We start from the raw sequence: 16036 nt of genomic DNA, 5'->3' as shown, positions 1-16036 counted from the left end.
AATTCTTTTTTTGCTTTTTAAAGATTTTATTTATTTATTCATGAGAGACACAGAGAGAGAGGCAGAGACATAGGCAGAGGGAGAAGCAGGGTCCCTGCGGGGAACCTGATGCGGGACTGGATCCCAGGACCTGGAATCACGCCTGGAGCCGAAGGCAGCTGCTCGGTCACTGAGCCACCCAGGTGCCCCCAGATATGGACTTTAAAACTGGGCTCTGCCACTGTCTGGGTGTGTGATTTTAGGGACTATGTAACTTCTTTGTGCCCTATACTAGATCCTGAGCAGAGCAGGAAAATAAACACGGCTTCTAGGGTGCAGCTATGTTCAGTTGGCAGAGACTGAACCAGAAGGAAAGACTAGATGCAGCACATGAGGCAGTGGGAGTCCAGGAGCAGCAGAGGGGAGCCCAGGCCCCAGCAGCCAGGCCCTGGGAGTCAGAGCAGGGAGAAGCAACATGGGGAGGTGCTGAGAACGAGGGTAGGTGGTGCAGTGCCCGCCAGGCCCCATCCTCTGCCTCTGGGGAAGCACCCCCCACCCCCAGCAGTCTCCACCTGTAAGCATCTAAACTCATCCGTATAAAAAGTTTCAGCCTTTATTAAATAAAAAGGAGGTAGAAGACAGGTAAAAACAGGCCAGGCACCCCTTCTTCCAACTACACATATACAGGCAAACAGACAGACACAACCGAATAAGTGATAGGGACAAGTCAGGGGATGGCCTGGACGGCAGAGGGAGGCAGCATCCTCCGAGAGTGGGCCCGGACCCAAGGGTGGGCTGAGACCTGGGACAGGGGCAGCCGTTCTGAAGGGTTGTGCTTGAGTAGCTTGGAGATGAGGTCCTGGGCTCCCATGGGTACAGAAGGGGGGAATTTCAGGTCCACCTGCAGAAGGAGAGGAAGGAGGGTCCCCTTAGCTCGATCCCAGCTGCTTCCTCCTTGACCACCCCCATTCCATTTGGAGAAATTACACAGGACCCCTGCACCTGCCAGCCCCTGGCCCCCCCTAAGTGGGCACAAAGCCCCAGCCAGGCACTGGGGCACCCTCCCACCTTGACGATGCGCCGATAGGTCTCATTGTGAGAAGCGCTCTCGAATGGCGGGTTGCCCACCAGCAGCTCATAGCAGAGCACCCCGATGCACCACAGGTCCACCTTCTCGTTGTGCATGCGCCCTTCAATCATTTCTGGAGGCAGGTAGTCCAAGGTGCCGCACATCGTCTTCCTCCTGGGTGGGAGGGTGGGGGACCTGGATGAAGACCACCTCCCTCTTTCCCCAGCTGCCCAACAGGGAGCCGGACGACCCCAGGATGTGCCAGGGGAGTGTTTTGACCAAACTCCCGGCAGGGCCCTTGGGCAGGAGTAGGGTGAAGATATAACCTGGAGCCCCAGGGGTAGCATTACACACCCTCTTGGCATTTCCATGGGGAGGGACGTGTCTCAAAATAATCAGATCTAAGAGCAATGCTTTTAGAATTAATCTTAAAATTAACGGGAAAACTGGGTGGGGACGCCTCAAGGTGCATCAGGCATGTCCTGCAGAAATGGACCAGGTTACACATCTAGCTACAATACTGCTACGAGGTCATTACAAATGAGCTGGGCGACACGATGAGTGGGTCCCCCAGTATACCAGGTAGGAAGTCTGGGCAGCAGAATTGTGAGGCTCCTATTTTTGTAAGTCGAGTGCCGCGTCTATAGGTACGCGTGGACGAGCCCACACATGTCTGGGTAACAAGGCCTGGAGTAGTATTATTCTGAACGCCCCCCTCCACCATTCACACCGTACCTTAGGGAGGGGGCGTGCACGGACCAGCCAAAGTCAGCGATCTTCAGCTCTCCCTGGAGCCCCAAGAGCAGATTCTCTGGCTTTATGTCTCTGTGAATCACCTTTTTCCCGTGGCAGTACATCAGAGCATCCGCCAGCTCCTCCATGATCTGGGGGGGCCAACGAATGACAGCAGGTTAGCCAAGGCTGCCCCCGCTACAGCTCCACGCAGCGGACCCCCAGGCTCGGCCCCCTTGGAGGCCCCAAGTGCCCACCCTCCCCGACCGTGGCTGTTCGCTGCTCGTCGAAAGTGTGGCTTTTCTGCAGCTCCTTGTAGAGCTCCCCTCGGGGGGCATACTCCAGAATCAAGTAGATCCTTCTCCGGTCGTAGAAATAGTTGTAGAGACGCAGGATGTTGGGATGCCTGCGGGAGACAGGGACGGGGACTCAGGCGGCATCCTGGCCTAAGGAAATGGGAACGATGACAGTGGCAGGGGGAACACACTGGGGTCACATCTGGACCAGACCAGGGACAGTGGGGCTGGTGGTGGTGAAGGGGAGCCAGAGGTGGCTCTCTGGATTCAAGACTCTGGCTGGGGCTGGGAGCTTAGTGGGAGCTCAGAGGGGCTCTGGGACAGGTACAGAGCAGTCTGGATGGGGCAGGTTGGGTGAAAGAGGAGCTGGGGGAGGAGCAAAGGGCCTGGGGCCAGTGGCAGGGTAGGACTCATACTGCAGATGGGCCTGGATTTCAATCTCCCTGCGCAGCTGGTGTTCCACGCCCTCCTTTTCTATCTGAGACTTGAAGAGGACCTTGAGAGCCACGATGAAATGGCTTTTCTTCTCCCGAGCCAAGTACACATTTCCAAACTTGCCTTTGCCCAGAGGACGCCCAATCTCAAAGTCGTCGATGGTGAAGGACCGCCTGATTGGAGGTGGGGGGGAAGGTGGCCAAGTGGTGGCTGGTGGGTCCCCCGAGCTGGCCACATTCTCCCCTGTCCCCCAGCCCGCCTGCCCCTGCTCAGCCCTGCCCCTTTTCCCCAGGGAGTTGAGGATGAGTTAAGGATGGAATTAGACTTTCTCACATTCCTGCATCCATGCTCCTCCCCTGGGTGGCCACCTCTCTCATGTCCCACCTTCTCTTGTGCCACCCCAAGCAAGGCTTGGGTACTCACATTGAGAAGTTGGGTATCCCACTGCTGTTCTCCACCACCTTCTGGCCAGGGGCAGCTAAGGAAGCAACAGGTGAGTTGAGGCCCCGCCTTTGACATTTTCAGCCTTGCACCCTCCCTGGAGACTCTAGTTGCCTCCCCTCAATCCTGTACCACATCCCAGTTACCTGTGGGCTGGCCATTGGAGCGGCTCATGAGGACAAGTGCAGACGGGGTGGCGGGGTCCTTCCGGAGGACTCTCTGGGGCAGGGTGTTCAGGCCAGGCTGAGTCTGAGAAGGAGCAGTGGGGAGCTCTGAGGATGCCTTTGTCCTGGGCACCCAGCTGGAATGTGCTGCAAGCAGCATTTCAGTACTTGTGGTAGGGCCACCCAGCCAGCCACCCACCCGTCCCCTGTTCACAGAGGAACACTTGAGACCATAGTTTTGCTATTCAGCCCAAGGCCCCTCTGCTTCTCCCTCTGTATTAAAATGGGTTCTTAATAAGTGACCTAGGTTGGCCTAAGGTAAGGAGCAAAAGATTCACCCCAACACCAAACATTTCACCTCCCTGGGCTGGCCCACATCACATTTTCAGGCATGAAACTGTCCAACTTCTATGGTACCATCCAGAACCCCACACTCATTCACCTCGCCTCCACTGGGGAGGTGAGGGCCAGGTAAAAACAAAACAACAACAACAACAAAAAACAAAACAAAAAAAACAAAACCACCCACAATTCCAGGGGTGTTAGCAGAGACATTCTCACAGTCCCCTAAAAAACTGTCTAGGGGCACCTGGCTGGCTCAGTCAGTAAAGCACGCAACTCATGATCTCAGGCTTATGAGTTTGAGGCCTGTGTTGGGTGTGGAGATTACTTAAAAATAAAATCTTAAAAAAATTATTAAAAAAATTAAAACCTCAGTCTATTAAGGTTTAGATAAGGTCCTTGAGGTCTTGAATGTTACAATAGATTCCAATATTTACCCCTTTACAACAGACTTTGCAGACACTGGGGGCTTCTCTGGTGGCTCGGGACCACTTCTCTCTTGCATTTTCTCAAAATAATATACACAACTTTCTTGTGGGAGTGACCACTGTAGAAGTGACAATGGTTTCTCTTTCAGCCTCTTTCTTGCCAGCCTCACTAAGTGCTCCGTGAGGGCAGGAGCTGGTGGATGAGGGGACAGATGGATGCTTCAGGATGTCCCAGCCCCACAAACAGGGAGCAAAGCCTGTGAGAGCACCTTCCTTTTTCTTAGCCAAAAGAAGAAAGCCTAGTGCCCTAAAAACCCATTCCTGAGCAGCGATATCAGTACAGAACTTACAAATAAGCAAGTTGAACAAAATGAGAGTCCAGAAAAGACCCACATATAGATGGGGCTTTTATATGATAAAGGCCTCATTTCAAATCAGGGGGTAGAGGGTCCACTAAAAGGTCTCAGGACCACTGGAAAATAAACCGTTTTGGATCCGGATCTCACACCACTCACTCAAACAAATTCCAAATGATTAATTTAACATGTCCTGCATCTTTTAAACCTATAGTAAAAATCCGTTCAGGGTTTATCTCTACTTCTTGTGTAGCCTATTTGTTCAGGACAAGGGTTGGGAATCACGGCCCAAGGGCAAACCCGCTTGCTCCAGTCCCAGATATCGTTTGTATATATGACAAGTAGGCTCCAGCCCTGCAAAAGTCCTGACAGGCTGATCAGATTCCGGTTGGCAGCAGCGCCTGCCAGGATGTGGTTGCAAATGACCAGACCAGATTCTGCCGGCGAACTCTTGGGATCCAGACGTAGGGGCAAAGCGGAGACGACTGGGAGGGGTCGCCCTCCGCCAGACCTCAAAGCCCCAGGCAGGTGAGGTGCAAATCTCCACGCGGGTTGGGGAAGGGGCAGTGGGGAAGCCCTTACCGTCTGCCGGCCGTAGGGCCAGGGGTAGGCGTTCTCCTTCTGGGTCATCGTTAGAGGGAAGAGGGGAGGAGAGCTGGGCAGACAAGGGAAACAGGGCGGTAAGAAGAGGGGAAAAAAGGGAGCGAGAGAGGGAGGGAGGGGTTGGCCGATCGAGGCGGAAGCGCGGGGCTGGGGCTGCTGAAAGGGAGCTGGTCACCTTGCTGGCTCATCGGGGCGCACCCGGGCGCTCGTCTCGCCGCCCCCAGCCCCTGCTCCTGCACATCCGCCCTTTCAGGACCCTCCCTCTGCCCTTGAGCTCCCAGGGGCCCCGCAGGTGCGCGCGGGCCGCCCAACGGACCCCCGACCTGCCCGATCACCTGTCCTCTCCCAGCGCAAGACCCGCGAAGGGGAGCCAGCTCACCTGGAGCCCGTGGCACAGCCACCCCCTGGCCGCGGGCAAACGACTGAACCTGCCGGGCCGGGCCCCCGCCGAGGCCCTTTCAAATCTCCCGCCCTGGCCCCATTGGCTGAGCGCGCTGTCCACGCCCGACCCTCATTGGCTGGAAACCCTGTGACGTAGACCTTGGGACCCAATCAGAGAGGCTGAATGCCAGAGGCGGCCCTCCGGGGTTCTGGCTGGGACGAGTCTGGGGCATCCAGGAGTCAGATGTTCGCCTGCCTTCTTTCATTCACTTAAAATTTCCATATATCTGGAAGTTTTCCTCCTGTGCGTAAGAACTAGGGTTTTTGTTCTGGACAGATGGGAGAGTTCCTCATGCCAGCACCATTTGTTAAACTACCTTGCTCTCAGTGGGATTTAAACGCTATCCTTGCCCAAAGCAAAGCACAGATTCCATGCAATCTCTATTAAAATTCCAAAGGCATTTTGTACAGAAATAGAAAAAAACAAAAAAACAAGACAAAACAATATTGCATTTGTATGGAGCCACAAGAGAACGCAAATAGCCAAAGCAATCTTGAGAAAGGACAAAGCCACAAGCATCACAGTTTCCTGATTTTGAACTACATTCCAGAGCTGTAGTAATTAAAACAGCCCGGTATTAGCATAAAAACTGCTCCGTAGATAAATGGAGCTGAATAGAGAGCTGAATAGAAATAAACCCACACATATATGGTCAATCGATTTCTGGAAAAGGAGCCAAGAATACACAATGGGTAAAGGGGTGGTCTCTTCAACAAACGGGGCTGGGAAAATAGGACAGCCACACATGAAAAAAAGAAAAGAAACTGGATCACTGTCTTACACTATGCACAAAAATTAACTCAGAATGGATTAAAGACTTGAACATAAGACCTGAAACCAAGGAACACCTAGAAAAAAACACAGGCTGTAGATTCCTCGACATAAGTCTTGGCAATTATATATATTTTTAAATCTGACACCAAAAGCAAAAGCAAGACTAAAAACAAATGAGAGGCTACATCGAACTAAAGCTTCTAAAAAATAAAAAATAAATAAAAAATAAAAGCTTCTACACAGCAAACCATCAACAGAACAAAAAGGCAATCTAGTAGTTGAAAAAAAATATCTGCAAATCATATACCTGATAAGGGGCTAATATCCAAAATATCTAATGAACACATACAACTCAATGGCAAAAAAAAAAAAATCTGATTTAAAAATGTGCGGAAGATTGGAATAGATATTTTCCCAAAGAAGACATACAGCTCACCAACAAGTACATGAAAGATGCTTAACGTAATTCATCACCAGGGAAATATGAATCAAAACCACAATGAGATATAGCCTCACACCTGTTAGAACAGCTGTCATCAAAAAAACAAGAAACAACAAGTTTTGGTCAGGATACAGAGAAAAAGGGACCCTTGTGTGCTGTGGTGGGAATGCAAATTGGTGCAGCCACCATGGAAAATAGTATGGAGGGCTCATCAAAAACTTAAAGACAGGACTACCATAGGATCTGGCAATTCCATTTCTGAGCATTTATCCAACAAAAAGGAAAGCAAAATTCAAAAAGATATCTGCATCCCCACATTCACTGCAGCCTTATTTACAACAGCCAGGATATAGAAACAACCAAATGTTTACAGATGGATGAACGGATAAAGAAGATGTGGTGTGTACATATGTATGTTTGTGTGTATCCTGGAATATTAGAATATTATTCTGCTATGAGAAATAATGTAATCTTGTGAGTCATAACAACCTAGATGGCCCTGGTGGGCATTATGCTAAGTAGAATGAATCAGAGAAAAACAAATAGCGTAGGATCTTTCTTATGAGTGAAATCCAAAAACAAAACAAGGGAAGGTTCATGAATATGGAGAACAGATTGGGGGTGCCAGAGGTGGTGGGGGTGGGAGAAATGAGTGAAGAGGAGGTCAAAATGTTAAAAAAAAAAAAAAGAAGAAGAAAAAAAACCCCAGATCATTATAGCAATAGCCAACTGATACAGATATAAATGTTAGTTGATTACAGATGATTATACTGTTGAAAAAAGTAAGCTGAAACGTGTGTGGTATTATTTCTTCTACTATACTAGCAGGATAAATGGAGGGAGGGAAATATTCTTGAGGCCCCTGGGTGGCTCAGTGGGCCAAGTACGCAACCCCTGGCTTTGGCTCGGGTCATGATCTCAGGGTCATGGGATTGAGCCTCCCGATGTGATCTGTCCTGAGCATGGAATCAGCTTGGGATTCTCTCTCTCCCTCCACCCCACTCTCCTCTTGCATATAAATAAATAAGTAAGTAAGTAAGTAAGTAAGTAAATCTTAAACAAACTATTCTTGATATATTGTCACAGTAGATACTTGGATCCACATATTTCTGGGCTCTGTATTCTGTTACATTTTCTGCCTGTATTCATTCTTGTGCCATTACTATCTTATTCTTTAAAGTTGGGATCCCTGGGTGGCTCAGCAGTTTAGCGCCTGCCTTTGGCCCAGGGAGCAATCCTGGAGTCCAGGGATCAAGTCCCGCATCAGGCTCCCAGTGTGGAGCCTGCTTCTCCCTCCTCCTGTGTCTCTGCCTCTCTCTCTCTCTCTCTCTGTCTATCATAAATAAATAAATCTTTAAAAAAATAAAATAAAGTCTTGTGAGGCTCTTTCCAAACACTAATGTCATAATAGAGTTAATAAATACATTTTGGGGCCTTCTGTGGAATAAGTAGTGGGTATTTGTAACCGTCACCTGTCCAACACCCTTCCTCTTTCTTCAAACAACACCCTAACTTTGCTTTAGGGGACCACCTGCTCCCCGCCCCCGGCCTCCACTCCCCACGGCTCTTCGGGGTAGTCAGTTTCCAGTGTAGTCAGTTTGTTTCTGCCAATTCCTGGTCCCTAACTTCATGGAGACCTATTGTAATGGACCATGTGGTTATCTAGTTAGTGTCCATTCTCCCAGCCATTCCCACTTTCAGAAGACACCTAGAATTTTCTGGGTCTGAGAGGGAAGCTGACCCCATTGCAGGTCCAGGATTGGATGCTGATTGATTTACACCAGTCAACATATTTTATTCTGGGATGGTGGGTTCAGGAATCAGCATGTGACCCAAGTGACCCAGGGCATGGAGATTTTAGGATTCTTGTCCAGAATGTTGGGCAGAAACTTTTTTTCTCCACAAAGCCCACCTTGCTGCTGGTGGTGCTCTGGAAGGGGGCAGCCTGAGAATGAAGTTAGTTTTGGAGAAGGCCTGGGTCAGGAACCCAAGACCTTGAGGTGTTCCTCAGCCTCTGGATGCTTATTTTGCACTTTCCTTATGGGAACTGGCAGGTCTCTTCCCTAACGCACTGACTTAAGAGTTTAGTCATTTGCTGCCAAAAGCATACTGACTGACACACATCCACAGACTTAGAGTGTTCTTAGCCATAGAGGGTGAATGAACGAGGCAAAACTACTGAGAGTCAATCGTTTGATCTACAAAAATACTATTTTCGTATGATTCAGCCAAATTTAAATCCATGAAGTTCTTATGGGTTTCTACATCACTTCGTAACGCTTTTGGCTGCAAGTTACAAAAAACCCAGTTAGCAGTGGCATGAACCATAGGGACCTGTTTTCTCTTACACAGCAAGAAGTTATCAGGTAGGTGGTGGTTGTGTTAGAGATGTGGACTGGCCTTTCTATGATTCTCTGGCATGTCCCTTATGACTGCAAGATGGCCACGAAAGTTCTCTGCCCCTTTTATCAGGACGGGGAGAAGCCTTTCTAGACATACCCAGTAGATTTCTCATTCATCAAAAATGTGTCTCATGACTCTTGCAGCCGCTAGAGTGAAAGTGGCAAGGGGTGGTGGCAGACTTATGTGTGTGCCACAGAGGCTTACAATTTCATTCTGGGGAGCCCGAGATTAATATAAAAAAAAATCAGAGATCTGGGGCACCTTGGTGGCTCAGTTGGTTAAGCTGCCAACTCCTAATTTCAGCTCAGGTCATGATCAGGTCCTGGGATGGAGCCCCATGATGGGCTCTGCTCTCAGCGGGGAGTCTGCTTCTCTGTCCCTCTGCATCTCCCCCACCCCCGCCCCGTTCTGTCTCTCTCTCTCTCTAAAATAAATAAAGTACCCCCAGGGTACTTTATTTCTCATGACCTAGTGAAGGGAGATTTTTCTGGAATCAGTGCCTGGGTGGGATATGCCTGATAGACCCAATACAGTGTCCCTGCCCCCCACCCCCCACGTCTTTAAATTCCTACTTGCACATTATGCCAGAAGATATTTGGCCTTTCAGGAATATTTGATGGGCCAGCATAGCATCGGGATTCGCATTATTCACAAACAAAACAAAACAAAAACTATCTGTTCTATCGGCTAGGCAACTATCAGCTGCCCGTTCAAGTTAGTGAACAAAATCTCTGTTGTTTATCCCAGTTCTCGAGGTGTCATGAGGAGCTGTCAACTGTTCTTGCTAGGGCTGAATTTTTCCCAAGACTAGGAAGGGTTAGAATTGGCTTGTGATCCAAAGGTCAGGGCAGATGGTTAGGATATTATAATGTTCAGGAGGCACCGATGTTAGTCTCATTTATTTCTGAGAACGGAATATCCCCTGAAGTAGTTCCGAGATGTGAATTCTAATCATCAACCAATAAGTCTCTTTCAGGAATGAGTAGACTCAGAAGGGTCTGGAAGAGTCATGGTGATTGATGCACAACTGCATGATACACTACAAACCCCTGCATTGTACACATCAAAATGGTTAAAATGGTAAGTTGTAGGTTAAGTGTACCTTACCACACACACAAAAAAGTGTATCTTACCACAAAAAATTATGAAATATTTCAGATATCAAGAATACTTTTTAGGGGATCCTTGGGTGGCTCAGTGGTTTAACTCCTGGAGTCCTGGGATCGAGTCCCACATCAGGCTCCTGCATGGAGCCTGCTTGTGTCTCTGCCTCTCTCTCTCTTTGTGTCTCTCATGAATAAATAAATAAAATATTTAAAAATAAATAAAAAATATTTAAAAAAGAATACTTTTTAAAAGCATAACTACCGGGCAGCTCCGGTGGCGCAGCGGTTTAGCAGCCCAGGGCATGATCCTGGAGACCCTGGATCAAGTCCCACATTGGGCTCCCTGCATGGTGCCTGCTTCTCCCTCTGCCTGTGTCTCTGCCTCTCTCTAGCTGTGTCTCTATGAATAAAAAAGTGTAACTACTGTTCAGTTCTTTAAATATTAACACATTTTGCCCTATTTGCTTCTGGTTTTTTAAAAAGTGAAATAAAAGGTATACGGGTAAAGCTCCAGGGCAAAATTTTAAGAATTAACTCTATGTATATACAGTTTCTGTGCCATTTTCTATTGTCTTAAAAAAAATTCATGTTAGAGGTAATCAGAGCTTCTAATTCTATCCTCCACATCATTTAGCCTCCTTTTCCACACCTTAATTACTTATTTATCTTAAAGATTTTATTTTTAAGTGATCTCTACACCCAATGTGGGGCTCGAACTCACAACCCAGAGAGCAGGAGTCACATGCTTCACTGAGTGAGCCAGACCTGCCTCTTTTCTGTGCTTTTATTTTATTATTTTTTTTTCTTTTTTCTGTGCTTTTAAAACTTTGTCCCTCTGTTCTGTGTCTTGGGTCAATTCGTGATTTTTTTTTTTTAATAGCTAACTCTCAACCAGATTGTGCCCAGTTTCTTTCTTTCTTTTTTTTTTTTTTCTTTTAAGATTCATTTATTTATTCATTCAGAGAGAGAGAGAGGCAGAGACACAGGCAGAGGGAGAAGCAGGCTCCATTCACACCTGAGCTGCAGGTGGCACTAAACCGCTGCCCCACCAGGGCTCCCCTGTGCCCAGTTTCGAATGTAAGACAGACTTATTTGGTGACATCTGTCATTCATGTGTAAGATTTCTAATGAGTTGATTGCAAGTCAAATGCAAATGATTTTAATTGCAGTTTTGACTTTTTGTCTCATGATTTGATTTTGTTATTTACCTTTTTACATACCAGGACCACACTTGCTTAAGATTCTTTGTCAGACTGCTCCATACCCTTATTTTCATTTATGTTCCAATGATTGTCTCTGTTTCAATTACATTCTCACCATGAAACTTCATCTGTTTTGGGATTTGCGTTTGTAACTTCCTCTTGGCTGGAAGAGCTTTTAGTTTTTGTGGTTTTCTCTCTCTTTCTTCACGGTCACTTCTCCCTGAGCTATAATTTGGCCATTGCTATTACCTTTCCTCCTTGCTCCTAGATCAATCAAGTTTTAAAAAATATTTATTTTCAAGAAAGATTTATTATGAGAAAGAGAGGGAGAGAGAGAGAGAGAGAGAGAGAGAGAGAGAACCCACACAGGGGGAGGGAGAGGGAGAGAATCTCAAGGCGACTCCTTGCTGAGCCCAGGAGTCCCATGCAGGACTGGATCTCATGACCCAGAGATCACGACCTGAGCAGAAACCAAGAGTGGGAAGCTGAGCCTCCCTGGCACCCCCAATCAGTTCTTATAATGATATTTGGGGGCTCCTGCCCCTCTGTGATACCGAGGGTATCTCAAATGCAATCACTGATGAGAGGGAACATTGCATGTGTTTCTGGTCTTGGGGCTGCACCTGAGTCCCCCCTGCCTTTTCGCACCTGCAGCTCCAGGCAAGGAGTTGGCTGTTTTTTACAGCCTCCTTTTTTGACACAGGGACACCACTGCAGCTCTGCCTTCCCTCCCTGTCCCCAGTCAGTCCCTGTTTTCTTATAAGACCTCAACAGCTTGCTGCTGCCGCACACTTGTTGGCCGGGAGCTCTGCAGACCTGTACCATCAGCCCGGTTCAGGGCTTTGCATTTGGACCACTGAATTGTTCATTTCTAAGCCTAGCTATGGCCTTTTTAGCTCACTGTATTTTAGATTTCATCTATCAGTGCTACGTATTTGAAGCAAACAGGGCAGGGTGGGAACTCACTGTGTTGTTTCTGCCAAAAATCCAGGCTTTTGCCCAACACCAGATTTTCTGGATGGGCCCTAAGTTGGTCTATGAAGGATGGTCAGTGATGGGGAGCATGGGGTGCATGTCTGCAAGAGAGAGACAAGACTCAGCTCTAGTGGCTTGTTACTGTGTGAACGTGTAGCCCAGGTGTGAACAGATCTTTCCATTTTTAAAGAGAAGCTAGAAATCTAGATACACATGTAAAATTTACTGAGCTGTAACTATTGGCAAATTAATCACCAAACACATCTGTGGACTGGATTTGGTCTATAGGCTAGAAATATTCCATCCCTAATGCCAGGGCTCTTCCAGACTGTAAACCACCCTTTGCAACCATCCTTCCCTCCCTGGGGCCACCAAGCTTTCCTGGTCACTCCTCTGGTGGGCTTTTAGGGAACACCAGGCATCAGAAAGTCCGTAGACTTGGGTGTCACAGGTGAATCTCTGAGCCTACCCACCTGCAATCTCTGTCACTTGGCAAACGGCTCAATCTTTCTGGGTGTCACCTCTAAAATGGGCATAGTTTGGGCCATCTGGGTGGCTCAGCGGTTGAGCATCTGCCTTGGGCTCAGGGCGTGATCCCCAGCCCGCATCTGGCTCCCTACGAGGGGCCTGCTTCTCCCCTTGCCTATGTCTCTGCCTCCCTCTCTGTGTCTCATGAACAAATAAAATCTTTAAAAAATAAAAATAAAATGGGCATAGTTCTACAGCCCTGCAGGGTCGGTGTCAGGACTAATTGAAATAAGGTCACTAAAGCACTCAGCACCCTGCCTGGCCCACAGCAAGCCCTGTGGGTCAGCTATGGTTATGATTAACACATCCCCTGGCCCCAGTGGACGAGAGAAGGATCTTCCTTATGAATGAATGTCAGCTAATAAATGTTGAATGCAAGACAGAAAAAAATAATTCCCCATTTTTTTATCTCCTAAAACGTACTCTGCTTAGGGTGGGCAGTGATGGGGAGCGGGGCTGCATGCTGCCCCCATCACATGCCTTCCGAGGCAGGGTTGCAGGAGCTCCTGGGTTGCTGTCGCCTTCCTAAGTCATCAGCAATCCCCAGTTGGAGCACGCACAGCTCAGCCGTGAGGGCGGACTCCCTGCCTCCGTCTTTGCACAGGTGACACAGCGACCACTCCAACAGAGTGGAGTGGCTGGAGCACCCGGACAGCCGCTGGGGAGCTGAGCAGACGCGGAAGGCGAGGCACAGTGTCCAGCCGGCGAGCAGGCGCGTGGTGCTGAGCCCGCCCAAATTCCTCTTCTGCAGCCCAGGCCTGGTCCCTCCAACGGAGGCCCTGTTAGTTAGGAAAGAGATGTCCAGGAAGAAATTTCCCCCTGGGAAGGAGAAGGCCTATGGAGTGGCTGGCCTGCATTCCTCTGCTCCCTTTGCCTCCACCAACAGACCAGAAGCAGCAAAATTGCACGGCTCCAGGCTTCTGGGACATTTAGGAAGTCTGAGGAACATCTGCATTTAATTAATTAATTGCTACTTATAATAATTATCAATTCTTGCCACACCCTTTCCAACAATGAATCTCTATTGCTCCAAGTACCTTTTCTGAACAAGAACCCGAGGCTGTTCCGTGAACAATTCGCGTTAGGATACCTAAAACATCTACGAGACTAAAGGTATCGCTATCCGCTGATTTGACAAAAACAGTGCAGATGCAACATTAATTCCTAAATTTGTATTTAGAATATTTAGAAAACGCATACATTTCGGGGGAAAAAACCAAAACCTTAGAGGTGCCGGAGTTAGTATTCTTTTGGTACAATGAAACGAATTTCAACCTCCTCTTCCTTTGCCGGAAAGGAAAATACCAAGGCAAATCGAGATAACGAAAATTGCAACCTTCCGTGACCCCGACGTGATTTGAACACGCAACCTTCTGATCTGGAGTCAGACGCGCTACCGTTGCGCCACGAGGCCCTCCCGCGTCCGCGGTCGCCCGGGTCTCGTGAACAAAACTATCGTCAGCAGCAGGGGGCGGAGCCAAAGCCTCAGCCCCGCCCCCCCGGGGGTTCAGCCCGCGTCACCTCCAGAGCCGTGCGCGGTCACCTGGGGATGGAACCTCGTCCTCGTGCGCAATCTATGCTTAGGGGCTCTTGGCGCATAGCCCAGCTCTTTAACCTCAGGACACACAGAGAAGCAGCTAGTGTGACTTATTTCCGGGGGTGACAAAGCCATCGCGGTGTCGCTGCAGCTCTGGTCCCTCCCCTAGAATCTTAAATGTAACCCCGGTTTTATCAGCGACTCAGAAAGCCTCTTTCACTAGGTCCTCGGAATCTTGCTTTGTCGTGTGCCGGCTGTGCGTGGTCAAGCGCTGTCCCTTCCGGGGTGACAGGGGTGTCTCGGGTCCCCTTGGGTCTCCCCGCCTGGCCCACACCCACCCACCGCTCCGCCTCGCGCCTGGGCACGCACTGAATCCTTGACGTGGGGAACAGGGACTTGCGGCGGGCGTTGGTGGTATAGTGGTGAGCATAGCTGCCTTCCAAGCAGTTGACCCGGGTTCGATTCCCGGCCAACGCAGCACTTTTTCCCCCTCCCCACAAACTTTTCAAAACCTCTCCGGGATGGCTTTTCCGCGGGGACCCTGTGGCCCAGTCACCGCCCGCGCAGGGGGCTGCACGCCCAGCGGAGCCCCGTGACGGCGCGCTTCTGTCCTCGCTCCGACCGCGTCTCTAAGCACATTCACTGAACGGAGGGGACCGAGGGCTCATTCGGCAGCACGATTCACATGCAAGTTGCTTGAATGCAAAACACAAACTCGAACTTTTAGAATATGAGCCCGAGCGCCAGGGGCAGCACCAGCTATCCTCTCTACTTTGTGCCTTCCCGTTCTCCCTTCTTTTTAAAGAAAATCTCCACCGCACGCCCTGGGACGCATACTTCACCGTGAATAGGATTTTATCGTAGGACGAGAAGAACGAAAGAAAGCAAAAGGCACACCGCTTCTCCCCGTCGGGGAATCGAACCCCGGTCTCCCGCGTGACAGGCGGGGATACTCACCACTATACTAACGAGGAGGGAGCTGAAGGAGGCGCTCTCCGGCTCGGGGATCTGGAGCTGTGGCCGCGATCGGCCGGGGCTTGCACCCTTCCTGCCGCTTGGGAAGAGACAGCCGGAGACCCCCCGCTCGCCCTGGACTGCCCCCAAGCCCACGGAGGCCGGGTCGTGGTGGGTCCCGGCCCGTTCCGCTCCCTGTCATCCGCAGCCCCGGCCCCCTGGGCCCGGACCTGCGCAGGAAGAAGGGGGCGGGAAGGCGAAGGGCTGGCCCAGGTCGGTGCGCTCTCCCCGTGCGCGCCCCCCCGCGGGCAGGCCGGCCGGGCTGTGCGCTCGGAGCAAAAGAGCTCCCGGCGAACCTGCTCCAGGCTCTGGCCGGTTGCGCGGGGTCTGCGGGGAGGCCTGCGCGCGGCGCCGGTCCCTTCCCCAGCGCCTCCGGGCGTCCCGGTCTCCGCCAAAACCAAATGGGGCTCGTCCGGGATTTGAACCCGGGACCTCTCGCACCCGAAGCGAGAATCATACCCCTAGACCAACGAGCCGACGTGAGAGAACGCTCGCGGACGCCTTTAGAGGTCGTAGCAGGCCCGATGCGGTCCAGGGCCACGGCTCTGGGTGGGGGCGGCCTGGCGAGCGCGCGGGGACCACCCGCCCCGACGCCGCCGACTCCCGAGCGGGCTCTGGGGATCTGCGCGGCCGCCCGCGCGCTCCGACTCCTCCCAGGAAATAACGTCGGGGAAGTAGGAGGGAGTGGTCTCGGCCTCCCGCGCTCCCCTCCCTCCCCGCGCAGCTCTCCGGGGCTACCTGCTCGCCGTGGTCACGGTCTCCGTCACC

At 50.4% G+C, this 16036-nt stretch overlaps 1 protein-coding gene and 4 non-coding genes across 13 annotated transcripts; 1 reads left to right on the top strand and 4 right to left on the bottom strand.

The window, feature by feature from the left end:
• Positions 1-574: 574 nt before the first annotated feature.
• On the bottom strand, positions 575-15901 carry AURKB (aurora kinase B). 9 transcript variants are annotated; one of them, XM_077892713.1, is made up of 11 exons: positions 15212-15901; positions 13141-13496; positions 12181-12290; positions 4825-4897; positions 3099-3201; positions 2935-2989; positions 2493-2684; positions 2048-2186; positions 1784-1932; positions 1048-1222; positions 575-880 (listed from the first exon to the last, which is right to left on the bottom strand). In XM_077892713.1, the coding sequence occupies exons 4-11, from the start codon at positions 4870-4872 to the stop codon at positions 707-709; spliced, it is 1035 nt and encodes a 344-aa protein (XP_077748839.1). In that variant the 5' UTR covers positions 4873-4897; positions 12181-12290; positions 13141-13496; positions 15212-15901; the 3' UTR covers positions 575-706. The 9 variants fall into 9 exon arrangements, with proteins under 9 accessions (XP_077748839.1, XP_077748843.1, XP_077748841.1 ...); XM_077892717.1 differs by lacking the exon at positions 4825-4897 and having other exon boundaries at positions 15212-15900; XM_077892715.1 differs by lacking the exons at positions 4825-4897; positions 12181-12290 and having other exon boundaries at positions 15212-15900.
• On the bottom strand, positions 14060-14131 carry TRNAW-CCA (transfer RNA tryptophan (anticodon CCA)). The gene has a single exon. It is a non-coding gene; the product is annotated as a tRNA-Trp (tRNA).
• TRNAG-UCC (transfer RNA glycine (anticodon UCC)) lies at positions 14660-14731 on the top strand. The gene has a single exon. It is a non-coding gene; the product is annotated as a tRNA-Gly (tRNA).
• On the bottom strand, positions 15157-15228 carry TRNAD-GUC (transfer RNA aspartic acid (anticodon GUC)). The gene has a single exon. It is a non-coding gene; the product is annotated as a tRNA-Asp (tRNA).
• Positions 15673-15744, bottom strand: TRNAP-CGG (transfer RNA proline (anticodon CGG)). The gene has a single exon. It is a non-coding gene; the product is annotated as a tRNA-Pro (tRNA).
• Positions 15902-16036: the final 135 nt, after the last annotated feature.

This window comes from Canis aureus, chromosome 3, assembly GCF_053574225.1.
Source record: "Canis aureus isolate CA01 chromosome 3, VMU_Caureus_v.1.0, whole genome shotgun sequence".
In the NCBI taxonomy this organism is placed as follows: Eukaryota; Metazoa; Chordata; class Mammalia; order Carnivora; family Canidae; genus Canis; species Canis aureus.
Note: the sequence above shows the minus strand (reverse complement) of the source record. Positions and strands in the feature narration are given on the sequence as shown.